Consider the following 27,223-nt stretch of genomic DNA (forward strand, 5'->3'; position numbering starts at 1 on the left):
AGTTCGACCAAAAAACAAAAACAAATTTACATTCTGCACATCTGAATGTGTCCTGCAAGAATGTTGATCCAAAATATATCAAAATAATGTGCAACATCTGAACTTATGCTATCTGGATGAAACTAACTGAATAGCCCCTTTTCAACACCCCCAATACAAACTTGTGAGTGTCAACAGATGTTTTCTCTTTTAGAGAAGTGCATGTGTAGACACGAATCTTCTCACTGTGAATATTTCTGACACAAACTCTTCTCTCTTTCTTTGATTTTTAAAAAGCTTTTGAAGTTTTGAGGAAACACAACAACAGAGTAATGTTTGTGACCCCGTCAGAAGTGATATAAAGTCTTTAATAAATATGGGCATCAAGGTTCTCCTGAGCTCGCCAGTAAGTGCTGATGAATTTTTATAATGTATTAAATCCATATTTATTAAAGGCTTTTTATTTTTACCCTCCTGGAAGTTAGCACCTGGAATTGCCCCCCCCCTTTCACATCACCTTTGATGAACTGTAAAATCCAGACAATGTTATCAGTATTGTTTAAACAGCGACCCCCACAGTTCCAGAGAAGTGCTCTTATATATAATTACTTACTATGACTATTGACAAATCTGTTGTAGCCCCACCCAGACAGCAAGGAACCCGTTTGTGACACTCCATTCAACTTCCCTTACCGCCAAGATTGCTGCAACAACCAGATCGTGTAGATAAATTGGTCACTTATTGTAAGTCGCTTTGGATAAAAGCGTCAGCTAAATGATATGGAATGGAATGTAATGTACACCTACTATGACTTTTACACTGTATTAAAAAATATCTTAAGCACATTTGGGTGTTATTCCACATTGACAGTCTGAGAGAGTCACTACTTAGATGCAGAGAATGTAACAGACTGGTCCAAAGGGAGCACTATAATAAGCCTGTACAGATCTGTTTAGTCACAGAGTCACAGAGAAGTGACACTTGGATCATTGTCCAGGACACCTTCATCACCCAGGACCTGAAGTGGGAGCTGTGATCGGCTGCAACCTGCCTTCTCTCCAGAATCTCTCAAAGATTGTGGCCGACCCCTCCCACCCTGGACATGGACTCTTAGAGCAACTTCCCTTTGGCAGGAGTCTGCGGGCAATCAGGACTAAAACCTCATGCCACAAGACTGCTGCTGACCTGATCAACAAGGCCTGGTCTCTATGTGACTGTGACACTTTGACACTTTCACTTCCCGTGGTAAATAAAGATCTGTACTTTGCACAATCCAGTGTCTTGTGTTTACTAGTCTGTCTCTAGTATTGCATAATCCCTCCCCTGGTGCTTATAGTATTTTTCCTATTTTTTTCGTTTTTTGTTTTTATACTTGCACAAATTCCTCGTATGTGTAAACCTGCTTGGCAATAAAACCAGATTCTGAGTTGGAAAAATTACAATATAAAGTCCATCATCCATTTGTGAGAGCTGTTTTTCTGTTTCCGATTTTAAAGCTTCATATACATAAAACTATTAACTCTGAAAATGAATGTGTCATTGTCTCATTTCTCATGTATCCTGTCATATGATTTACTGTGCAGTGATAACTGAGCAGATCATCCACTGATATAGACCATAGACTGTAGATAAAGATGAACGACATGTCTCAACATCCTCCCACTGTCCAGAAATGTCGTGAGTCAGTCTAAGCTGTAAATCATGACGGTTCACCCTGTTTTATTGAATTCAAATTGACTGAGAAAATTCACACTTCGATCAAACATCAGTGAGATAAGAACTACCTAAAAATCCATAAACCACCTAGGGGGAAATATTTATTTGACACGCACTTTGACTTTTTACTATGGTCAATGTCCCATCTGCTAACACGGAGGAGGTAAACATTTTATACTGCAGCCAGCAACCAGGGGGTGATCAAGACCCTTTGGCTTCACTTTTGGGCAGCAGTCATGTCGTCCATCTTAACATACAGTCTATGATATAGACCTTATGATGCATTTGGAAGTTTTGGAAAAACTTAGTGAGTCGTTACTGAGTTAGTATCTAGTTTCTCAAAATATCTAAGATGTTTGCAGCTGCATCTTGATGATGTGATTTTTATTTTTTGTTATTCACATGAATAAATATTTCAGATAAATAAAGATGAGCTGGTAAAAAATCTGAAGACTGAGTGTTTGAGTCTTTTGCCTTCAGGAATAGAAATAATTAGCGGCTGGAATAAAGGTCACCATGAGAAGAAAAAAAACACACAAAGACAGAACGTGTCCATACTGGAGCAGATGACCTTTTCAGCCTCTTTTATCGCTGCTCCAACTCAAAATACCCTCTGAAAAGTTTGGGATTGTGCTCCGTGCTGCATAGCATCCACACTGTGAGTACAAGGAGAAGCTACTTACGTGTAAACATCGTCAGGAACCATGGAATCGCATAAAGCTGCACGGAAAAGAGGGAAAAAAGAATAAAGATACAGCACATTTGTGAAGTAATGCAGTGTCTATATGTGTGTAATAGTCGGTTTGTCAGACACAGAAACAACATTTAAGGGTAAACAGCTTTGGTTCAGTTATTATTCAACAAGAGAGAAAACAAACAATGAATTTTATTGTGTCAATCTTGTCATCCCTCCTTCCTCTCGTCCTCCCCGTTCCACACTTCCACAGGAGGACATGCAAAGACCATGCACACACACACACACACACACACACACACACACACACACACACACACACACACACACACACACACACACACACACACACACACACACACACACACACACACACACACACACACACTTACCTACAACCGTACACACGCACTCCATCAATAACCACCTGCTCCAACACCTGGCAATTGATGGTCACTGCCGCTGCGGCTCTGTATCACTCAGCAGCAAAAGGGTCTGGAGAAGATATAACTGCAGCTCCTCTCAGCCACTTAACTGACAGCTAATTGCAGGGGAGCTGGGGACTGTTCAGACAACCTCCTCGGCGGCCGGGAGTGATGAGCAGGAGAGCAAGCCACAGCACTCCCGAGTTCCAGCCTCAATCTTAACAGCTGTGCAGCAGCACTGCAAGTCCGGCCAGATTGGATTAGTGTAGGTGTAAATGGCAGACCCAGGAGAGGAGAGGTGGCCAAATTGAAAATGGCCTGAATTAGACCACTGGCTACATCCAATCCGACTGTGCCTGTGGCATCACTGGAGCGCAGACCTTGAACGCCACAACATTTCCGCCTGATTACTTTGTGGTTTTGCATGCTTGTATAAGATCTATCTGAGAAGACAACATATATGAAGCTTGCCACGTTGTGATATGCATACATGTGAATTGAAAATCCATCTCACACTGCAGAGATATTTGATCTTTTAAGGCAGACAGATTTTATTGCCTGAGTGATACAACAGTTCAGGGTGCTCTCTGAAGTTCACACAGGAAAAAGGGGATTAAAGGTCTGTAAAGTCTAATTACTGGGATTGACATCAAGCTTGAAAGCTGTGTCAACAAAGCTTGTTCCAATATTATCCTGGCCTAGCAATAAAAACAGGCATAAGAAGTTTCCTTTCCTGGTTGAAATCTATATAAGCTAGAATTTCAGATTTTATATTTATTTTAAGCCTGGTGTACTCACGCCAGATATTTTAGATGGTACCTAAGTTAGTACCTTTTAGAAAAAGGTGTTACCTCTGCACCACTGAGTGAAACTATCCTGATTTGCACTTGTAAAGCTCACAGCATTTTCATTTACATGTGAAAGCCTCCCCCAGGCCTAGGAGCCGGGGGGTCAACTGCCAACATTCTCAGGCTGGTAAAACTGCCAGAAACTGGAACCCTGCGGCAATTCCAGGCAGTTCCTGGTGGTTTTCTGTGCTGCCCGCAGATTCCTGTGAAAAGCCGTTGACCTGAAATTCCACCAAAATCTGGAGCGACACTAACTGACACAAATTCTTCTTTTAATAAAGTGTATTGTTTAAACAGCCACCCCACAGTTCCAGAGAAGTGCTCTTATATATAATTACTTACTATGACTGTTGACAAATCTGTTGTAGCCCCACCCAAACAGCAAGGAACCCGTTTGTGACACTCCATTCAACTTCCCTTACTGCCAAGATTGCTGCAAATACCAGATCGTGTAGATAAATTGGTCACTTATTGTAAGTCGCTTTGGATAAAAGCGTCAGCTAAATGATATGGAATGGAATGTAATGTACACCTACTATGACTTTTACACTGTATTAAAAAATATCTTAAGCACATTTGGGTGTTATTCCACATTGACAGTCTGAGAGAGTCACTACTTAGATGCAGAGAATGTAACAGACTGGTCCAAAGGGAGCACTATAATAAGCCTGTACAGATCTGTTTAGTCACAGAGTCACAGAGAAGTGACACTTGGATCATTGTCCAGGACACCTTCATCACCCAGGACCTGAAGTGGGAGCTGTGGTCGGCTGCAACCTGCCTTCTCTCCAGAATCTCTCAAAGATTGTATTGTAAACCCAGCAAGTGTCAAGTCAGCAGGATTTACCGTGAAGAGCCAACCTAGGCTACATAGACATTTGAGCAACAAGCATGTATCTTCGCTAAATATCTTTTTTCAAGCAGTTTAAATTATAACAGACAGGCAGTTTGTGCATTACTTGCACCACTTCAGAAAAAGGAGCTGAGGCATCAGAAACTGCGAGGAGCAGGAGGGTTAAAAATCCCTGACTCCTCAGCGATAAAGACCCCACTTTTCATTGGATGACGTCCCAGTAGCCGGTGGACGGCGGACACACATTCATCAGCACACTAACTGAAACCCGAGAGAGACCGTGGAGACTTTAACCTTGTCACTGTCGGAGCAGAGCTGTGAGAGGGAAAGCGAAGGGCAGCGAGAGGTGGCACAGAGTAAGAAAAATAAGGTAAGTGTGGCAGAGGACAATCATTAAGTGTGCCCGGCAGACTTTAGTCGTTGTATAAATCATCACTGCTGGACTATAGGGAGAACTTGACCCTGGCCACAGATTCTGGATGGGAGGGTGCGGGGAAAAAAATGTCAATGACAATGTAAGGTATACACAGTGATCTATGGATGGGCATTTACTTTGCCACTGGTGCGGAGCGAGAAACTGGAAGAATTCCCAGCCAACTCTGACTTCCCATTAAAGGTAAACTTGCAATAAAAGACGTGATGCCCGACTGTGTCCTCCACTAATGTTTATTGTTGTCGGTGGGACAGGGCACGTGCACTCTTGATTACTTACATCTGGAATGAAGCCAATCTCATTTAGATGGTTGCTGAGCTCTGGGTCATGGAAGGCAATCATTTGGGAGAAGACCGTCAGGTACTCTGAATCAGGCAAAAAGGCAAAAAGGGCAAAGTGTAATCTACTGGGCAGCTTGTGAACATAGATCTGAAAGAAAGTGTTTTCAACCAAAGACTTCACACTAAAGAAAAAGAACGCACAAGGTATTTGAAAAATAAAATAAACATACACGAACTTAGCGAATAAAGGATGATTTAAAGCAACACCATGCAACTTTTTTTAACCTTAAAATTGCAGCTTCAAAATTAGTTGGATGGTTCACTTGTGCATATGGAAATAAGGAGAAAGGTGTCGCTTTCATTCCCTCTCCTCTGCCTGAGTGTCTGTTCCTACTCAGGTACTATCTCCTGTGAGAAGCGTGTAACTATAATCAGGTCCAGCAAGTTCAAGAGTAACGCTGAACTGTAGATCAGATAAAGAGACTTAGAAGTCATTGAAAACCAGCGTTTATTTCCAATTTACATCGAGCAAACTTTAAATATGAAGAATTCTGAAGAGAGTTTGGTGTATTTGTAACAATGGGAGCTCCTCTGGTTCAGGAAGCTGGGAATCATAGGTAATAGCCACCATTAAGTTGTGTTTCAGTTCAAAGAGTGGGACGCCGCAGTCAGAGCACCAGTCAACACATCGATAGACTTTTCTCTACATGAAAACCACTAAATCGCAGAATTACTCACCACGTGTGGCTGCAGAGGGCGCTGTTGCTCAGTAAAAGTTACATAGTGTTGCTTTAAAGCTGGGGCTTGAAAACCTGGAAAGGCTTTGAAAAAAAGCAACTGATAAATCCCACCCCCTCATCTAAGCTATGCTCTCTCTGATCCCCGGTGTGAACATAAGTACACTACATCCCACACACTGACGACTGACTTGACATGCATATATTTTGTTATTCTTTTGATTATATTAAATAATGTTGCTTTGATTCAAGCTATCCTTGTAGACCTCCCTTGATTGTAGTGGCATTAAACGAGCTGGTCATAACAGTAGACATAAGATATAAGATATAAGATAGAAATCCCTTCCTTTATTAGACCAGCAGGTGATGAGATGTGCGTTATTAAATTGGACATTTCATGACTGAAACGCTGCAGACAGAGCACTCCTGATCCAATGTGCAACCTTGGAAACCAACTACTGTACATGTCAAAAGGAGACTCATGCAGCTTAATGCCGTGCTAATGCCATTCCACACACTGTAATTCAACAACAGAGCTCTGACCAGACAGATAAACATTATCTAGCTCTCCAGGGCATCTAAGCAGTGGAAAGAAATGATAATGGCCACATTCCCCACAGAGTTCAAGAGGTGTATGGCCGGGCTGTTTGTCAGTCACGTAGGAATTGCTTTTGACATTTCTCTGCAGGCTTTTGCAGTTTCATTTGTTTCCCCATCTCTAAATGATGTGGCTCAGCTGCAAACTCCATTAAATCAGACTGAAATTAGTTTTCGCAGCTTCGAAACAACATGGAGGCAAAATTTAATCAACAGTGAGTTGACGGCCTGATGCTCTGTGCCAGCAGATGTTAATTTGTTTTTGAACTTAGCTGAATGCTCTGACTATGTTTAATACTTATTACTTAACTCGCGGTGGCAGTTGAATGCATTAGCTCAACAACACTGAACGTCTGAAGTGGAAAGAAGTGATATAGAAGAGGGAAGCAGAGTGTGTCAATTATATTGCAATCAGGAGAAACATAAAAAATGCTGTTGAGATCACAGAACTGTGAGACATTTAACTCCTGACACTTAACTGAAGTTTTCAGGAGGGGAACGCAAATGTCTGAGTGTGTTGCTCTGCACATTTCCTGGAACTTTTCTTGACAGCTCCCTAATAAAATTTCTGAGTCAGCACAAGTCAGAATTTCCGCATTAAAATGAAAATTAACAGTGAGCGAGTGGGCACGTTGATGACACTTCTAAAACGCCACAGACGCGAGACTGGGAGAATACAAATGTCGAGATTGACGAGATTCAAGCGCTTTTGGTGATCAGGGCCAGTGACGGTGTTGATTTGCTCTGAACAAAAATCTGATTTCAAGCTTGGAATTCTACGTTATTGTCCCCCCCTCTGTTAACCAGAAAAACTGATTGAAAATGTCCTTTTTTCCATAAGCTGTACAATTTTTAAACATGCACAAACATTAGGATGTCTCGCTGGTCTGAAACAAACATCTACCTCTGTCAATCCAGAGCTGTTGAAGGTGCAATGTAAGCGTTGGTTGTGTCTTGTTAATGGTTTTTCTTATGTTGATGTGTGAAAAATGCACTGTGATTATTTCTGCAAACCAATTCACCTAAGGGGACAATAAAGAATACGTCACTGTCCAGCCTCCTGCTAATCTACCCAGGTGCAACCCCCACCTGAATAATTCAGACATTTTCCTGTTGTAGTGAATGCGTCTGACCCGGATAAACTCCTGATGCGTTCTTCATATGTGGAAGGCAAACTCCAGAAAATGTCCGGAAACAATTTTCTGGACATTCTCTGGAGTCCATGTCTGAAAACGGCTACAGTGACTTAAGCTTAACCCAAAAATAAGTTGCATATATCTCACCTTGAATAACATGAGAGTTGTCCTTCAGGAAAAAGTTGTACAAGTATTTGGGGATGAACGCAGACATGCAGGCATACGCCAGGGCTGTGAAGAGTGTGACATGATCATGAAGTCAGAGTTAAACAGCAATAAGCAGTACCAGAACTAAGCTGCAGTTTTAATCAGTGTTTTACCTTCATTGTTGAAATTCAAGTATAGGAATGGAGCACAAAGGGAATCCAGACCTGTAACGAAAAGAAAATCAGAACAGTTGCTGTCGAGCCACATAGATGTACCTGGTGAACAAGGATGAGGAGTTTACAGGATGGGACATGAACACCATCTAGTGTTCAGTCCCACGAAGCACAGTACAGAACTGTACAAATGGAACAGAGAGGGGAACAGTAACAGATTTGACAGGAGAGACACTGACCCTGCCAGTAGACCAGGTCAGGGTGGGAAACCACCCAGGCTTTCAACACGCGTCTGAACTTGATGTGACCCTGAGGAGATGACAGCAGCTCGTCATACTGGTGGCAGCGTGGGATGTCCACCTCAATCTGCAACAAGAACACACAAACAGACAAAATGTTGAGATGTAACCTTAAAAGAATTGTTCCCCCGGAAAATAGGTGACTAAAGAGAAAATAGCTACCTGTCTGTCAGTAGGAATGGGAGTATCCTTGTCTATAGTTTCATATTTGGCTTGAATATCTCCCTGTGTGAAAACAAGAAGGATGAGTGTCCACATCAAACAAAGTTAAAACCATTCACTATCTCAACTTACAACCATATTCTAATCTTCTACCTCAATGCCCAGGAGTGCAGCCCACGCCAATCCTCGAACCAGAGGGGGAATATCCACTCTGGCCTCTTTCCACACCAGGTTCTTCTTGTAAGGATACGCCTCATGACAAAACAAAGAAAGTATCACCCAGCCTTTCATTCAACAATCATCTGTTTAGACTGTAGGCTGCATATGAAGCTGGGTGACACGACAGGTCCCCCGAAAGTGAAGCCAAAACATCGTGATCACCCCTGGTGGCTGGCTGCAGTATAGGTCATAAACCCCAGCTCCTCCATGTTAGTGGTTGAGACATGAACCAAACTAAACAATCCAAATACACGTAAAATACATTTTGTTCAAAGATGGTTTCTGTCAGTTTAGGTATGTTAGGTATGTAAGCCCCTTTTCCACTGTTTGAAAAACCCGCTCACGTTTGACTTTTGTCCACAAAGGGAATGAATATTATTGGCGTTCACTCCCAGGTCCAATGACTCTGCAGTAGACACGGGTTTTAATCAGCAGGGATGGAAACATGACACATGGTTGAACGTGCTAATTTGGCAAGTGACAGTGAGGTTAGAAAGCTGCTCAGTTTTTAGTACGTTTGTGACATTGAATATGCAGAAAGGGAAACTCCTCTAGTGGCAATGGAAACGGAATCAGTCACCTTTTTTAATGGGTTTACTAGCGTATACCCCCTAATTCTGGTATAAAGGAGGAATAAGATTGGTTTTAAATATTCATTTGCTGCTATATAAATAAGGTGAAATGTCGTGATTGACAGCTGAGACTGACTCCTGATTGGTCGAGTTCATGTATCAGCAGGACCTCGATACGCAAGACATCGGCACCTGCATCTGGGATATTTTAACTTAATTTTTGTATATCGGGAGGAAGTGAGGACGCATCGTCCATCTTCATATACAGCCTACGGTTTAGATAATAATTATTATGAATACAGGAAATATGATTTGAGATAAAACAAGCACCAGGTTCTACCACTTTTACTTTATTTTCCAATTAGAGTGAGTACAATTTTTCATGTGTGTCTTACACACTTGTGTCTTCAAATGTGTGCATGTGTGTGTGCATGTGTGTGTGCATGCGTGAATTTGTGTGGAGTCCTGACCTTGAGCAGCCTGTCAAAGAGGATGATGCGGATGAGTTGGTACTCGGTGTCTCTCTCGCGGATGATGAGTGGCAGTGTGACGGTGGTCGACAGCTCATTGCTGCTGTTGGACTGGGGCAGGCTCGACTGTCTGAGGGAGGGAGAAGTGAAGGGAATATGACATTACCCGAGTCAAAACAAATGATCGGCCGGCGTGAAAACTGGTGACAGGGGGAAGAGAGGATGTCGACAGGCGGTTCAGTATTGAGATTGCTTACTCGTCTTCCAGCAGAGGGTAATAGGCTTCTCCTGCCACATCCTTCAGTCTCTGGATAAGACAGAGAGAAGCTCATCTTGAAAATACGAATACACTCGTGCAAATACAAATGAGCACGTCGTTAATTAAGTAGTATTTTCCCTTTGTACAATGTTTTGCTGAGAAAATCTAATTTGATTATTAGGTTTAGGGACAGTGATGAAAAAAACGTATCTTGATTAATCTATTGATTACAAGTAATTATTTGGGTCAGAAAACAAAAACAAATGTCATTGGTCTCCATGGCGACTTCTTCAAAAACCTTGCTTTGTCTGATCAGTTGATGTCCTTAGTCTGTCTCTTGCTGATTGTTGTATTCTCTGTTGCTAAATGTTGTTTGTTGTACAATTTATCGATGTAAAGTGAATTGATTTCTTTACTGATGCATTTCTTGTGTTGTATTGTAATTCAGGGCGTCCTTGCAAAAGAGAGCTTGCTCTCAATGGCCTTTCCCTGTTTAAATAAAATTATATCAACACTTCAATATCCAAAGATTATCAGTTAACAGTGATGGTAAAATAAGAAAAAACATTTAAGTCTCACACTTGTGAGACTGGAATCACCAAATGTTTGAAATCCTGGAGAAATCACTGAAATGATAGATTATCAGGACAGTTGCTGATGAAGATAAATTTTCAATCTACGAATCAATAAATCAATCCTGTGCTTTTTTCTATAATTAGCTTTAACACTCAGTAGTGGATGAAGAGTATGAATTCATATATACACAATACCTTAATTTACACAATATTGGACATGTACACGTTTTTTTGTCTTACATTTCTGAGTTGGCACAGAGAGAGTGTCACTGTCGTGTCGTCCAGTAAGAAACTTCGATCCCTGCCCTGACCAAATGACTCGCCGTCTTCCAGGACAAAACTAGAACAGAGAAATGAAAATACATTGTACCGCATCTGGGTATGAAATTAACTACAACATACGTCCGTGTGTGTGTCTGTGTGTGTGTGTGTGTGTTGTACTTGGGCAGTGTGCAGATTGGAGGTTTGGACTGTATGATCTCCTTATTGGTCAGCTCCTTCTCCAGGTCTCCTCCAGCCAGACACCACAGATGGTAAACCTCGTCTATGGCCCGCTCTGACAGGTAGTCATCATCGTCATCTAACAGCACGCACACAAAACAGTAAACACCTCCCCACAAACACAGGAGGCGCTGTAACATGTAACAGCCGCTGAATGATTTTCCTTTTCTGATGCTGTTAAATTGAAATTAAATTAAAACAAACAACAAATTAAATGATATGCAAGTTATAGGAATAAGAGCAAAACAATACAATCAAAAACAAAAAAGGTTATTTGAGGTAACCAAAACATCTTCAATATCAAAGACGATTATCACAGAAATGGGTTTTTACAGCAGATGTTTTGACTTCTGTCTGCCACTATAACTAATACTGACAGTATTAATTAAAGCTGCTTCAAGATAATCCAGTTTTAAGAAACTATATGTTTGAGGTGATCAGTGTGCATGTTGATGCGCTGTACAGTTGGATGTATTTGGCACAGACCTTTGCAAAGGTCACTGATGTCGTCTGGGAGCTCCAGATGTGCACAGCGGAGGGAGGAGGAGAAGAGGCTGACAGGCTTCTGGAAGGGCGTGTAGAGGCATGAGACCCCAGCGAACACAGGGTCTACCAGAAGCTCTGCAGGGGTTGGCCTGAAGGATACACAAAGTCTTCATGGTCATAAAATCAAAAAACAGAGGAAAACACCAACTGTGCCTTTCAGGCGTAGCTGTGTAAAAACTTGATACGTTTTTATCCTAAACCTTTAGTCACTCAAGGTCCTGAAAGACGTTTGTCACAGTTTCAGCCAATAACTTGAATCTGTTTGTTTTGGTATCATTTCACTCGTCGCCTGAATCCTCTCTGACGCACATGCTGCAGAGACAAGACTACTTCGTAACGTGCGTGACCAAAGTGTTTTGGAAACTAAACGGCCAATGTCCTCCGACAGGATATGATGTCCAGCACAGAGTGTATTTACCGTTTGGATGGATGAAAGGTCAAGCATTTCCTTAATAACTCCAGAACGTCCTCAGGCAGCTCCTGCAGAAATGAGGTAATTGGCTACAGTTACACACAAAATATATAAATAGATGCTATTATATCTTCCAATAATCTCAAAAATGAAAGAAAGATTGAAAGTGTTTCTGCAAAACGAACAGTGGGAGGATTTGCAAGTGTCTGTATATATTATAATACAGTGCAATTCTGATTTATTATAAATTGTGAAAATTCTATTTTTAATAATTATTTGGCGTGATAGAGAGACACAGAAATACTTACAGACAAATAATCCTTTAGCTTTAAAGGATCCTTTAGCTTTAACAGACCATATATAAATATATAATTTTTTACCTACCTTAATTGTATCAAGGCAACCATGTTCCTCGGCAAGGACAGTGACAATGTCGTCCATGCAACCTGAGAATGACAACACCACAGCATAAGCCTAATTGAGCTTAAGAGCATATTGCTCTGTACTTGAAATAATTATGCCCCCCCCCCCCACTTACCCAAGGTTAGAATGAATTTTAGTCTCTCGCTTATATCAATATTCTGCAGCAGGCGTCTGCCCTGTAACAGGTTCACGGCATTAGACTTTAAGGTGAAATCAATCCACACAGCATGAGATGTAAGTTAAAAAAAACGTAACATTATAACAGTTGTGTATGAATAAAGTAATTTATGAATGACACTGACTGCACACAATTCAAAAAGCAACACCCCGAGAGACCAGACATCAGTCTTGGGTCCTGACGGCAGAGGAGCTTCATCACGAGAATGGTCACTGGGGTGGAAAGAGCCCTGAGCGATCACCTCTGGTGCAAGGTATGATGGGTACCTGAGGTCGAGATCCCAGAGCAGATAAGAACATTACTTTGTAAGCCTCTGAATAAGACTTATTGTAGAGATCTAGTTTCCTCTAGTAATCTAAACTGTGCTGTTCATATCTCTGGCATTAGTTGAAGTATGCTCAGTTAATCCTAAAAACAATCCACACAACACAGCACATTTTCCATCCAGATGTCCTGTGTTGGAAACAGTGGGCATGTGCGATGTTCTCTCTTTTCAATCTGCAGAAGGATATTACACACAGATACTCGGTAGAACACAAAGGCCTTTGGATTAGGATAAAAGCCCAACGATCTGTTACAGTTCCTCAACCAGGAAACTATTTTGATGCCTTAAAACCTGGTTTCTATGAAAAATGATGGGCAATTATGGTTCAATTTTATGGCCATTTGCCTTTTTTTTATGATCTGGCGAACATCAAACAGATACCAGTGAACCTTTGACCCTGAACAGACAGCTGGCATAGCTCAGTCAAACCAGTTGAAGAATTCCAGAGGAGCAGTAATGAACCATTCTCAGTGATAAATGAGGAGAAGAGGACGTACCCAATGGGGAAATCTACATCAGCTCCATGATCAGTCATGTGGTAAAGGCCAAACTTTGCCAGCTTGACATTCCCCTACAAAGAAAAGATCCATCTTAGAATGACGATGCAGCATTTGGGTGATCGCTCTATTTCCTTTCAGCTGCAGAGACATTCAGACAAACGTAAAACAGCTCAATTGGATGGAGACGATACCTTGCAGTCCATCAGCACGTTGTGTGCACTGAGGGCCCTGTGCACCATACCGTGTTTGTTCATAAACTCCAGACCTTCAAGGACCTCGAAGGCGATCTGCAGCACCTTCTCTGGGCTAACACAATCCAACACAAACATACACACACACACACACACACACACACACACAAAGATAAGTATGTGTCAAAGCTTTTTGAGGGTCAGGTGGATACAAGGTCAGAGCAGAGATACGTACATGTATACATTTTAACTATTTAGGGATTAGAAACTCAGCAAACTGTTGATATACGTTTATGCAAACCTAAGTTCGGCCGTTATAAACAACATTATTTATCAACAATAGGAGGTTTAACGCTAATTGTTCAACAGAAAAAGTAAAGGAACTTCAGCTTTTTCACATTTACTCTGCTAAATAGTTAAGAGGATTTGTAATGACAATCTCACCTGACAGTCTTCCGCTGTTTTTGGAAATCGCTTAAACTGCTTTCATAGTGCTCAGCAACGACAATCAGGCGTTCTATAGAACAAGAAGAAGAAACGTAAGTAAGCAAATGCAACTGCAAACATTTATTGATATTTAGGATGTGTGTTTTTCAAGATACCGTCTAATACTTAATATCAGATTTTTAGTTTACTCTTTTATGTATTTTATATTTATGTAACTTATCTTACTTGTATTGTTATATATTTAGGAACTGGCCTCATTAAACTTGATATTTTCTTACCTCATTTATTTTACTATAAAATTCTTTGTTTTTGTAACTTTGGAGCAACATCTGGATTAATAGAGGTCCATCTGATTTTATGAAACAAATGCCGGGAGAGTCAGATCTATCTTGGCTGCATAAATAACAGGTCAGTGTATGTTTTGGATAAGTTCCGTGAAAGTACACATCAAAGACATAGTATTACAAAACTGAAAAATTAACTAATACATAAAGTCACGACATGGAACAATGTTGTATGCATCATGATTAGAAAAGACAGAAAGTCGTACCATGTTTCCCTCTGGAGATGTCCACATACTGGCACAGTCTGGGGTGAGTGACGGTCTTGAGGATCTGAAAGCGTCCCAGGATTTTGATGGAGTTGGGGGTGAGGGGGAGGCCATTGCTCCCACAGACATCGTGAGGGAGAGCAGAGGCAAAGAAGGTGAAGGCCCCCAGCTCAGCATCTTTGAGGGGCCTCATCCTGCCACTGGCTTGATGCACTGAGAATGGGAGAGACAATGTATGAATGATATGTGATAATATAGATGAATTTGAGTGAGAGGAGTATTGGAAACAGCATTATCAGATCTCACTTTTTGCTAAACATTACTATTTGCGTATTACTTTTCCATTTGCCAATTACAAAATACACAGTGATCATATGATTCCATAAGTAAGCCTCTTATTGTGAAATTTACCTATATTCCCCTCCTTGCCACCCACCTCTCTGCAATGATCCTGTGGCAGTGCCCTTTACTCCAGCACATTTAGTTATACCCACAATATTCTGTCTGTAGAGAAATGTATATAATGTACATATTCTCTGATTTCTTTTGTATTGCCTTTTTTTTTTAATTCTATACTTACTCGTGTTCTCTTGTCTACATTTTGTCTCCATTATAACTGTTGTAATAAGCACATTCCCCCGACATGGGATCGATAAGGTTTATATTAACCCGCCGGGTTAGTTAAAGCTTGTAGATTTGTTGACGTTGTCTGAAATCAAATACAACCATTCGAGAAAGTGTCAGATTAACACTGTCGCTGTAATTAAACAGTATTTGCATCATATGGTTGAGACGTGCGGTGATACTTTATGGTTAAAACCCAGTGGTTGAACCCACCCTGAGTCTGTGGTCGAGTGATGAATATAAATGCCTTATTACAAATGATCTCGTGTGCATCACCCATGGAAGATGTACTCACGGTCAACAGGAAGTCGGCAAACGCGTCCACAGCATGAGCCTGAAATAAAAAAAACACTTTTCAAGATGTATTCTTTAATGAAATCCTTTCCTGCCTCTGTGAAGGGAAACAGCTGAGTGAACGTGACCCACGTGACGTCACATCAGCGCGACAATGTGGTGCACGAAGGACGATTTTTAAAAATAGATTTAAATGCTTGAATCTGTCGAAAATATACTTCAGCAAAATTATTTTTTCAATCGCTGTTTCGTATATATTTTTAAAACCACGTATTCTTTCATTCTTGTTATTACACACAGGCGTTTATAGTTGCATCCTCGCACCGGGCGTTGATTTATAAAACACATGGATGGGGGAGCGTAGGACCCAATTCAGGAGGCTGCTTCACATCCGGAGCGTTTAGAGATCTACTCGCTGGGGTCCTGGAGTAGCTTCTCTCCGACCAGGCTAGCAGCTGTCAACCTCAGCGCCCCTGCAACGTGCTGGGTCTGTAGCGTCCATGTAAGTTCTTTAAAAAATAACTCGTGTGTTTTATTTCACTGCTTCAACTAACTTGTATCCTGATCGTTAGCAACGTGTAGCTAACCCCCTGTAGCTAACGGCTGACCCTGCGATAGCCACATGAGAGTCGCTAGCTCACTTATTATTGAACTGATGCAACGAGAGGTAACGATCATTTCACAGCATTGAGCCATTGCGTCTCCATAACACTCGTTTATTTCGAATCCATTGATCCACTCGATCATTGTATATGTGGAATAAGACGATTCTTTGAGCTGCTGTGATTCACAAATGACTGAAACTGCAGGAAATAACAACCCAGGTCGTTATTGAAGAAGGGAAGTAGTGAATGATTTCACTTTCATTATAAGTTCATTTCTAATTTTAGTCAATCAGTTACATGGATAACAATGTCCATATTTTTTTTAATTTTCCAGAAGCCCAAGGCCCAAAGGTGTTCAATGTTTTATAATTTGGTACAAGAGAAAATGACAAATCAAATAAATGATTAATAAATAATCATATTTACATTATCAATTATTGCTGTAACTTTTCTGTCCCCTTAGCTTAACAATTTAACATTTTTGTCTGTTGGCAAAAATATGATATTGACTTGACAGATCATTAAAAATTGTATAATTTAACCCGTAACGAGGAGGAAATAAGAGGTGTTATACAGTTATTGTTAATTATTGAGGGAGAGTCATGGTCCAGAGTCCATGTTTTCAACTGTGCTCTTGACAATGCGTCATAATTTAACTGATTTGATCAAGTATTCTATCTGTGTAGTTTATAAATCAATAACTGCATGTTGACTCTATCAAATTCAAATCATAACTGGTCTGTTATCGATTTCAATAACATTAAAAAGTCATATATATATTTTGACCTCCCTGTACATGCCACAGATTTATCCTGTAAAAGGTCAAAACACAACTCTTTTTAAATAAGAAACGTGTAGGTCCCTGGGATGCCTTCAGGTGGTGCTGGCAACCTGTGCTCTCTTCTATTATGGTCTGTTCGGGTATGGAACGGTCCTCCTCCAGTATATTTGTAATGTGGGGATGGAGCATGGAAGACGGAAACACTTGTCTCCTGGTCTGTCTGCTGACACGTGCACACCATTTCAGAGAAAGCCGGTGGTTCAACGTGACAGATTCACTGATTTAATTCAAACTACATGTGGTAGCTGTGCAGCATTATCTAAAATTGATGGAAATGCAAAATGTACAAAAACCATCCTGGCTTTATAATTTTTATTAGATTGATAAGAATGCAAATAGTCAGATGTGGTGTTCCACTTGCAAACCAGAGGATGAATCAAATAGTGGAATTCCAATACAGTGAAGACAGATAAATTAACAGCCTGACAGCCCAAGTCTTTTTTAATATTGTTAACACATTTCCATCTGAAATCCAAAGCTGCAATGGCCTCTCAATGTCATTATGCTACGGACCATACCCCGGCCCGAGGATCCATTTTTAGAGGTTATCCAAATGAGATCAGCCCTTTTGTGGCTGAAGTTATTACTCCACCACTGGTCCTGTTTAAATCAATTCAGTTTCTCCAAAAACAATGCTTTGATCCCCGATTTTATCAACTCCAGCTCTTTTGTGTTTCTAATTTCCTCATCCCCCAACATTTTGTTTTCATCTCGGGCCAGCTGTTGTTTTCCAGCGCCTCCCTGCTATATGTGTTAGAAGTTTTCTTCTCCATGCCTTGGCCTGTAAAAATATTTCTTTTCCTCTTACTTTGAGAGAGCAATTTGCCAAGTTCGGTAGATAAAGGAACATTATCCTGAACCCAAACTGGTGTCCAGCTGTATTTTGGTCGACTGGCTTAAGAGTGGCTGATCCCTTTTGAACCTTATTTCCAAAATGTATTACATAATGTGATTCTAGTATGATTTAAAGGTCAAAACTATCTGAATGCCACTTGGAATTTGGAGAGATTTTGGAATGACCCAGTTGACCTGGAACTTGTTACAGATTTTATGAGGTTTTCAAACACTAACATTTTACAGCAAACCTTTTAATTTGACAAGTTTGGAATCAAGATTGGTGGATTTACTGTCATTTTTATGAATTTTGATTATCTTTCTACATGCCTTGTGGACAGAGGTCAGATTTTGTCACTTCATTAGCCAAAATAACTGTCGTGAAAAATAACATTAACACATGGTTGAAAACAAACTGGGGCTACATGTCACGGAAAAAACGTGTCAAAATAGAAGGGCGCTCAGAGGGCACATACCTCCACCAAGGCTAATGCCCTATCTTGCCATGTTAATGGAAGTGAAGAAGAAAAGTTCTGGAACTGCCTGTTAATCTGAAAAATGTATTAGGTCTTCCTTAGATCATGCCCCACCCCACAAAGTGACAGGGGTGAAAACATAACCTCTTTATCTGAGGTAAATACAATTGCTTTGTCAGACAAATTGCAATTAGGCCTCCACAAGTCCTTATTTTTTATTTAGAAATTAACAGTATTTAAGATTGAGACACGACATTATATCATGGACTGTCACACAAAAGTAGAAAACCCATGTACAAAGCAATGCAACCCTATAGAACACCCCTGCAACACATACCACCTTAGTGCAAATTACAGTGTTGGGTTTTTGTTGAGACTGTCAGACAGAGGTTGTCTCTGCTCTGTGGTCATTTTAGAGGCTGTAGTTTGCGGTGAGGTTGTACTGGAATGCAAACCTTGTAACTCCAAACATGTATCTTTTGTAGATGTTCAGCATTGGTACTTGAAAACACTATCTCGTTTTATATTGCTACAAAGTGTCACACGAGTTAATTATACAAAATAACAAGGAATACAGGGACTCAATCAGTATTCATGACCCCATAGTTGTATGTATCACAAAAAATGTGCAAGTTACTCTATTTATAAATCTCACTACAGTCATTTCAGTCTTAATTTCTACTTATTTTTTATAGAGTTGTGATGGTTGGTACTATCTATTGCGTTTTAGGTTCCTGGCTCGCTCCTTGGTCAACATGTCCAGTCACAATCCTCTGTTGAAGCTGGAGCAGCGAGCAGCCGAGGCCGACCAGATCATCGCGTACCTCAAACAGCAAGTCCAGCTGCTGAAGGAGAAAACGAGTGAGAGAGCACACCGCAAATTAACACCCATACACAGCAACTCTGTCAGCAAGTAAAAGGCGTGCTGTAAAAGCGCTATATAAATGCAGCCCATTTACATAAAGTTCCCAGTTCATTTTGTCTAGACAGGCTATACAAGTGAAATACCAGTGTGACCACTAACAAGTATATGAAACCTGAGTATACAAGTTATATAAAACTCCTCTGTAGTTCACAAATTAGTCTGACGATAAATTAAAGGTTCAAATCAGCCAAATCTAGTTTCCTATTGATTTATTATAAATGCTGAATTTAGTTTTTATGTATTCATTTTACAAAATGTATAGTATCCCATTCAAAGGTAATCATGTGTAATTGTAATAAACTTTGAATGTAGGCCATATTTTAGTTGCAAAAAAACTAAGCTATATCCTTGAATATCCATCTCCATTATCCCATATCCTTCCCCACTTTAAATAGTATCCCCTGCACAAATTGAGCACATGCATTATATAGAGAAATTGTAAATAAAAAAACTATATTAGTTCAGAAATTCATGGCTGTTTAAGCCCACTCACAATATTGATTTGAGCAGCCAATTTATGTTAGTCAGTAATGTATTTGCACTCGTGAAGCCGTTTTTTAAAATGTCCCGTGGGAAGATGAAATGGAATCCCTGTGCTGTTTAAACAAGAATTTCCTTCGTTGCAGTCGTCCAGGCCAGTGTCAGGGAAGAGAAGAAACTGATGGTGGAGAATGCGAAACTGAAGAATGACATCGAGGAGCTGAAAAAACAGCTGCTGGAAAAAGAGAAGAGGAGAGGGGGTAGGTTTGAGTTTTGTTCCCAGCAGGGACTTCCAGAGCAAATCAAATGTTTGTTTGTTTAAAAAAAAGACCTTGATGTCGTTATCCGTTTTATATCAAGTTATATCACGATGAGTGTCCCGACTTAGGAACATTTGATGTCAGTTGTTGCTCATTAGAGCCCTGTTTGGTTTGTACTATCAATGATAACATCTTGCGCATTCTCGCTTCAGCTCATCATAACCAGATCTCTTCTGTTTTCATTATAAGCAACTTTAGAGTCTCGAGGTTCCTTGTGTGTGTGTGTGTGTGACATACATTGACATTCGAGGGCAAACGGCTCGGATCGCACACATTAACACACATTTAATGTTTTCCAGAAAGACGCTGCAGGAATAAAGGGGGACTGGAAGGAATAAGCAAATTTAACGTTATTCAAAAAAAAAAGAAACCTCATCATGTTGGTGTTGGAACACTGAAGGAATGTGTTCCAATACACTCAGTTCTAACTTGTTCCATGTATTGTATCTGATTGTAATGTTTATTTTGGGGGGTTTCTTTTAATGTTGACATAAAATAGCTTCATTAAAACAGGGATGAATGTGAAACTTTCTGAAAGACAATTTAAATTGACTATTTGTTTTTTGAGATGAAAAGAACAAACCTAACAATGTGACTATAATGGTGCCAAGCGAAGACTTTCAACTTAACAACGACTGTTCGGCTCCCAAGAAAACATAAGTTAGGTATCAAATTGACTTCAAACCATTTTTAAGTCAAAATTATTAAACTCTGTTGAATCCAACAGTGACTCCTTTAAATCATAAAAATTGAGCAAATAATTAATTTTTAAATCCAAAAAATGTCTGTTCCTCTTTTGTTTACCTATTTTTTACTCATGAAGTTGTGTTTTGCAACATAAGTGCAAAGGCACCTGGACAAGTGTAAGCTCAGTATTTGTTCTCCCATTCCCTCTGCTTGGCTCCCAACCATTTACTGAGGGAAAAGCACACTGTCGTGTTTACACACTCACTTTAAATAACACACTTTTTGCTGATATCTATTGTATCTAAAGATTCCTGTTAAGCCAAGTTTAAATTTGGGAGATTAGATAAAATGGTGTAAATACTTAGAGAAAAGAATATTTCACTCACTTTAAGTGTCATTATGTGATATTACTGTGTTTATGCTTTTATTCCTTAAATGTAAAAATCCTTGACAGGAAACTTAAAAGTGGAATGTCAAGAGCTTCAGAGGTTATTGCCTATAATTCCAAGGTAAACCGGAAAGGTCCTTATCTCAGGTCCTAACATAGAATTAAAAGCATTATGGTGGTGGTGGTGCGCCTGCAGACCGATGTTTGTCAGACACGGGCACAAGGTTTTGTAGGAACTCAAAACATCAGGCGCCTTAAATGAAGGGTTAGTTTTTTTTCAGGGGCGTTATTGTCGGACATTGTTCCCTGCTCTATGGCTCCATTTCCTTGTTTCCATCAGGCGGGACACTGTCATTTTCCCATCAAAACTGTTTGCATCAGGAGAGCGGTCCTCCCACTTTGAGTGTAAATAAAGCTCCCTCTGTATCATTTCACTGTTTTATGTTGACGCAAGCAGCTCCGTGTGTGAAAAGGCACAACCAGGCCGTAGTGTGCTTTGTATACTAGTATTGTAAATTATTTCTACTTCGCAGCCCTGCAGCTTGTCCATGCTTTTGTGCACGTGACATTAGGGAAAGGAAGTGTGTGCAGAGAGTAACAGGCATCAGATATACTTGAGTCTCTGATTGCAATCCACTATTTAACACTAACATTACTGATACTTCCTTCCTGTAGTGCTGGACGTGGCCATGACATCAGATGAACCCACAGTTGAGTGCAGTTCGAAGCCCACCCCTCCCAAACCCTCTGCTCCCGTACCCTCTGCCTCGCCTGCGGCTGCTCAGAGCTCCCCTCCCAAAGACGAGGGTAAAAAGAAGAAGCCGGAGAAAAAAGGTAACGTCTCAGTGAAAAACATTAACATGTTTCTAAGCATCTTTTGAAGTTTTCACATCCAAACCCTTTTATATTGGGTTAAGTCGAGAGTTTAATTTTGACTGATTTCTCTGGGCGTCACTGGAATATTTATTGTCCAATTTGAGAATGATTTATTGTTTTGTCAATGTTGAACAGTTTTACATGTATTGTAATTTTCGAGTCCAAAACAAGAAAATACATGCCTGAAGATTTCAATTAATCACAAGTAAATCACACAGATATTTAGTTCTGTTTTGGCAATATACAATCTGGACTTATTAGAAGAGCTGTCTGACATAGACAGGGAATAATTAGTCCTGGATTTGTTTATGGGTCTCATCATTTAGAAAGAGGAAGCAGAGAGCTTGACAAATTCACTGGCATTTCTTGCATCCAGATGTCGGAGAGCTGTTATTGAGAGAGAGAGAGAGAGAGAGAGAGATATTCCCCTTGATAAGCTATTAAACGTGTTGAGTTTTGTCTTCTTTTATCAAACCGTGTTCTCACCTCATTCAAACAGTCATCACTTGTTAAGTGTACAATCCCATGTGGAGCCGTGATATTTTTTATTTTGAATATCAAAGGCAAGGGTTGGATTTTATGTTCTTCAGAGTTGGTGAAGAGTCAGAGGAATGATTAAAGACTGTTTGATCATTTGACCAGGGCAATCCACTGGAATCAATGTGTGATAGAAAACCTGGCGAGTCACTTTATCTCTTTGGGAGGAAGCATCTGTTATTCTGTTATGTCACTGTATCACTTTCAGTCAAAAGTGGATATTGCTATTGTCATTCAAATCAAGGTATTTGTTGCCCGCAATTCTGGGAAGAAATGTAAAGTTTCTTTTCTTACATTTTTTTTAATTTACTCATGGATCACATGAAACACATGCCACCCCGAGGCCTGTCATTGGTGAGCTTTGTTTTCATTTATGGGAGGAAATGAAATCAGATTCCAGACAGATGCCCGGTATTGTTTCAAGTATAATTTGTTTTTTATAATATTCCTTGGAAAGACATCAGCTGGCAGAAACACACCCACTGCTTTCCAGCAAACATTTCCTATAATATCATGCACATTTAGTGTAATAGCATGAAAACTCTCACAGATGCCTCTCTTCAGCGAACCTTTCCGTAATACGTGATGGATGGCTACTGTCTTGACGTTCGGTGCCAGACGTGCACAACACCCAACCAAATTGTCATATTAAACTCTCATTGTTATAGACCAAATAAAAAACAGGAAATGTAAAGGCATGAAGTATGAAATTTATGAAAATTATTTTTTTAAAGATATTATTGACATTGAAAGTGTGTTTGTTATTACATGCTGTTTGTGTAAAAATATTTTCCACTCTTTGATTCCAGACGGGGAGAAAACTGAGAAAAAGCAGGCAGCTCCGAGCCAAGAGGACGCCAAGGTGGACGTGTCTCGATTGGACCTGCGTATTGGGCGTATAATGGAGGCGCAGAAGCATCCAGATGCTGACAGTCTCTACGTGGAGCAGGTTGATGTGGGAGAGGCATCACCCAGAACAGTGGTCAGCGGCCTGGTCAAGCACATACCTCTGGACCAGGTACAATCTTAGATATAAGTACTAAAAGTTAGAATAATAAACTTTGTGTTGCAGACGTGGAATTCAGTAGCCAAACCTAATAATGTGCTCTGCAGTTAAAAAGGTAGAGTTATTGCTTCCCTTTGTGTGTTTCTGTCAGTCCACTACACTGCACTTACAGAGGCAGTAAATCTAAAATCAAATTCCCGTTTCACTCTCTTGTTAACTGTATCATTTTTATGAGCAATCATCTATATATTTCAACCAAACAGGAGTCAGTTTTATGGCTGTACTTTTGAATGTCAATAAACAAAAGGAACTATTCAGTAATTCTAGTCTGAGACAGGCTAATCAGACAATAACTGTTTGGACAAATGTCTACAGTACACCTGAAATATTGCTCCAGTCCAACAGTCTATTTTTTTGTCGTGTTTGTTTCGTTTTTCTTCTGTTCAGCCAAATTGGGGACTAATAAAATTGGGTGTAATTAGTTTTTCTTCTCTATTGTGTAAAGCATATGGGCTGTAAAACCGTAGTTAATCTTCTGTCCCCCATGCAGATGCAGAACCGCATGGCAGTCCTGCTCTGTAACCTGAAGCCAGCCAAGATGAGGGGAGTGGTGTCCCAGGCGATGGTCATGTGCGCCAGCTCGCCAGACAAGGTCGAAATCCTTGATCCTCCAAGTGGAGCAGCACCAGGGGACAGAGTGACTTTCCAGGGCTTCTCAGGTACAGCATGATTACTGTACCCTCTAAAATAGGTTAATCATCAGCGTTAACGTTAAATTCCAAAAATCAGACACGAGTAATGCCTCATCACCACAGAATGATTGTCGGCATTCTGTTGAGACCACTCTGAGAATTCTCGGCCTCGTTTCCACAAAATACTTCTGTCTTTAGGAAATGAAGGGTGTCGTTGAACCTTCCCGGTGCCAGAAACAACACGCCACACCAATCATGATTCGTTCTCGGACCCCAATGAAAGCTCTCATTAGAAGACTCCTCAGTTCTGTTTGGTGGTGGCTTAATGGCCTGTGACTGCTGATTTGACAGTCTAATCAGCATTCATTGCTGGGAATGTAGCCTGCATTTTTTATAGGCAGCCATAAAGATAAGTATTCTAATTGCCCTCTTAAGTTCAACTTATGTAAAGTGAGAGATCCCTATTCTCTTTCAATGTACACATCAACTAGACTGTAAGCGAGTCAAGGTGCTTCCTCTACACCACCAAGAATCCAGTGACTCTAAAAGTTTTCCAAGCTGAATAGGAGAAGAAGATGGTTCTTCTTAATCAAACATTCTTCAGAGAACAATAACCAGTTTGGAAGTTCCCTTTTGAAAAAGTGAAGATAGGGTACGATTAGGGTTTATTTGTGGTCCAAGTACCCACAGGCCACCTGTATCAGCCAATGCGTTCCCTCCTGCTGTCCAGCTGTTCGATAAATGAGGGATCTATTTGACATGAAACGATTTTAAGGACGCAACATTAAAAAGAGTCGTAATCAAACTCCATGAAAAAAACTTCAATAGAAAACGCAGAGACCAGATCGCTTGATGTTTCGCAACGGTGTTGAAGTCAAGTTTGTTTACAGCATAACACCCGGGCTGTTTTTTATAATTTAATGGGAAATAAGACCAGAGAAGTTTGTCTTTTTTGTTTTTGTTTCCTGGTTTCTCTCTTTTTTCCCACCACGGCTTTGTAGTACAGATTCCGTTACAGCCAATCCACAGCTGGTGGGAGAAGTATATGGTTGTAATTGCCTCCATTTCCCTGACCAGTGACGCAAACTACTTCTGCTTGAACTTAAGAATCTGCGCAAGCTGCTCATCAAAACCTCTTTCACGCTTCTGATCAAAACTGATTGTTGCCACTCTTGAGTTGTAAACCGGCAGAAATCACAGGCTTGGGAAATGAAACACATTTTTGTCCTCATGGTTGAGTTGAGAGGAAAAAGTTGACACTAGACAGAAGCCAGCAAAATCAAAAACAAAGGCTCTGTGAAATGAGAACGTCCCCTAATTGTTTTCTGTGGACGCATGGTGTGATTCGGAGATGTTCGGTTTAGATGTTTTGAATTACAGCGAAGAACAAATGCGGTTTGAGAAAGCTGATGCTATAACACAGAGTATTCACAATTAATGTAGGATAAATACAATTAGAATTGGCCTGAAATGTCATGAATATAATTGCTGGTCATTTACTTGGGATGTTAATTGGCTTCAGCTCATTATGCAGGTTGTATCAGAGTATGCTTAATATGAAAAAAATCGATGAATGAAACTCATTGGTCCTTGTGTCTTAACCACATACTGTATATAAAGATGGGCGAAATGACATCTCCCCAAAAGTGAAGCCAAGGCCTCTCGATCACCACCTGGTGCCTACCTGCAGTATGGGTCATTAAGCTCACCTCCTCCATGTTAGTGGATGGGAGATGGACCAAACTAAAAAGTCGAATTGTACGTTTTTCTCAAAGATGGTTTCTGTCAGTTACGGAAGTTCCAATCACAACAACTCACTTTTCTGGCAATTGTGACTGACTCACGACTGACAGGGTGTAATGGCGCGACCTTGCTAACACGGCTCCATCTTTCAATCGCTACTGCCCAGACTTTGGCTCTAAATGATTGCAAGGTGGCAGCGTTTGTGTCCGGGATATTTTGGAAGTGGAGACATGCCGTCCACCTTACACACAGTCTATGATCTTAGCATCCATGTATTCAAACAGTGTGTTAGTACGTGATACAAGACAATGACATGCCTCAAATAGTTCATAAAACATCAGTACTGGATCCATGCATGTGTGATGGATGATCAGCAGGGTCTCTTCTAATATATCAATCTGACGTCTTGATTGCAGGTGAACCGGACAAAGAGCTGAACCCTAAAAAGAAGGTGTGGGAGCAGGTTCAGCCAGACCTACGCACAGACGGCCAGTGTGTTGCAACCTACAAAGGAGCTGCCTTTGAAGTCGCTGGCAAGGGAGTGTGCAAAGCCCAAACCATGAGCAACAGTGGAATCAAATAAAATAACAGAGCTGCCTGAAATAACTCTGTATTTACTTGGCAATCATGGTCAGTGATGCCGATGACGGTGATGAATGGAAGTAAATGCTTTGAAGATGTTCAATAAAGGGATTTAAGCAGATGTTTCAAGTGGGTCCCTATAAGAATCTGTCCAATGATGATCTTTTTTTTTTTTTACCTCTAAAATATACAGTCATGGTCTATAAAATGTAGTTCATCAATACAACTCTGTTTATGCTTTAACCCTCAAAGTTTATCTCTTCTTCTAGGACACATTAGCTTGATTGTGCTTTGAGTTTGAGGTTATAACGGAAAGACCAACTGGAGTTGATCGTGCATCGTAGGTTTCTACTTCATCTAGTCTTTGGCATTTTAATGAGCAGGAGATGAAGCAGGGAAGTTACTCTACAAAGTCCAACAAAAACAGATGAGGTTCTCAAGCTCTTTGCAGAAGCTAATTACAGTAGATGTTACTCAGCCGGGGCACTAGAGTCTCCTGGTCCACTGTCATTATCTCAAGCTTGGCTGTGGGATGCCAGTGCCATGTGCTTTGTTTTATTGTCCCCTTGGAAGAAAAAGTCCATCCACCTCCAGAAGTATCAGACTACACAGAAGAAAAAGACAGAGCTGCGCACCACAGCCTCTAATGTTACATCAGTAGTAA

General features: G+C 40.5%; 2 protein-coding genes across 2 annotated transcripts in view; one reads left to right on the forward strand and one right to left on the reverse strand.

The window, feature by feature from the left end:
• The window catches only part of tbck (TBC1 domain containing kinase), a 44,230-nt gene extending 28,535 nt beyond the window's left edge, over window positions 1-15,695 (reverse strand). Inside the window, exons 1-21 of the mRNA XM_034587376.1 lie at window positions 15,569-15,695; window positions 14,650-14,862; window positions 14,097-14,169; window positions 13,653-13,767; window positions 13,459-13,532; window positions 12,761-12,902; window positions 12,574-12,634; window positions 12,420-12,481; window positions 12,042-12,103; window positions 11,564-11,712; window positions 11,018-11,156; window positions 10,817-10,916; window positions 10,000-10,049; window positions 9,743-9,872; window positions 8,635-8,733; window positions 8,482-8,544; window positions 8,260-8,386; window positions 8,021-8,071; window positions 7,848-7,931; window positions 5,229-5,314; window positions 2,380-2,416 (exon numbers count right to left, since the gene is read on the reverse strand). Of these exons, the coding sequence (XP_034443267.1) occupies window positions 2,380-2,416; window positions 5,229-5,314; window positions 7,848-7,931; window positions 8,021-8,071; window positions 8,260-8,386; window positions 8,482-8,544; window positions 8,635-8,733; window positions 9,743-9,872; window positions 10,000-10,049; window positions 10,817-10,916; window positions 11,018-11,156; window positions 11,564-11,712; window positions 12,042-12,103; window positions 12,420-12,481; window positions 12,574-12,634; window positions 12,761-12,902; window positions 13,459-13,532; window positions 13,653-13,767; window positions 14,097-14,169; window positions 14,650-14,842 (1,897 nt within the window). The 5' untranslated portion in view covers window positions 14,843-14,862; window positions 15,569-15,695. The remainder of the gene's footprint in view (window positions 1-2,379; window positions 2,417-5,228; window positions 5,315-7,847; window positions 7,932-8,020; window positions 8,072-8,259; window positions 8,387-8,481; window positions 8,545-8,634; window positions 8,734-9,742; window positions 9,873-9,999; window positions 10,050-10,816; window positions 10,917-11,017; window positions 11,157-11,563; window positions 11,713-12,041; window positions 12,104-12,419; window positions 12,482-12,573; window positions 12,635-12,760; window positions 12,903-13,458; window positions 13,533-13,652; window positions 13,768-14,096; window positions 14,170-14,649; window positions 14,863-15,568) is intronic.
• Window positions 15,696-15,919: 224 nt separating this feature from the next.
• On the forward strand, window positions 15,920-26,680 carry aimp1a (aminoacyl tRNA synthetase complex interacting multifunctional protein 1a). Its single transcript, XM_034587389.1, has 7 exons — window positions 15,920-16,069; window positions 19,054-19,184; window positions 19,875-19,988; window positions 21,799-21,957; window positions 23,346-23,554; window positions 24,093-24,261; window positions 26,394-26,680. Coding segments are annotated over exons 1-7 (951 nt in total). The 5' UTR covers window positions 15,920-16,067; the 3' UTR covers window positions 26,561-26,680.
• Window positions 26,681-27,223: the final 543 nt, after the last annotated feature.

This window comes from Hippoglossus hippoglossus, chromosome 1, assembly GCF_009819705.1.
Source record: "Hippoglossus hippoglossus isolate fHipHip1 chromosome 1, fHipHip1.pri, whole genome shotgun sequence".
In the NCBI taxonomy this organism is placed as follows: domain Eukaryota; kingdom Metazoa; phylum Chordata; class Actinopteri; order Pleuronectiformes; family Pleuronectidae; genus Hippoglossus; species Hippoglossus hippoglossus.

What these genes read in the sequence shown, in the direction of transcription:
- aimp1a (XM_034587389.1), top strand. An exon ending in AGCACATACCTCTGGACCAG is followed by an intron (nt 23,555 to 24,092) that starts GTACAATCTTAG and finishes TCCCCCATGCAG; the next exon opens with ATGCAGAACCGCATGGCAGT. An exon ending in GACTTTCCAGGGCTTCTCAG is followed by an intron (nt 24,262 to 26,393) that starts GTACAGCATGAT and finishes TCTTGATTGCAG; the next exon opens with GTGAACCGGACAAAGAGCTG.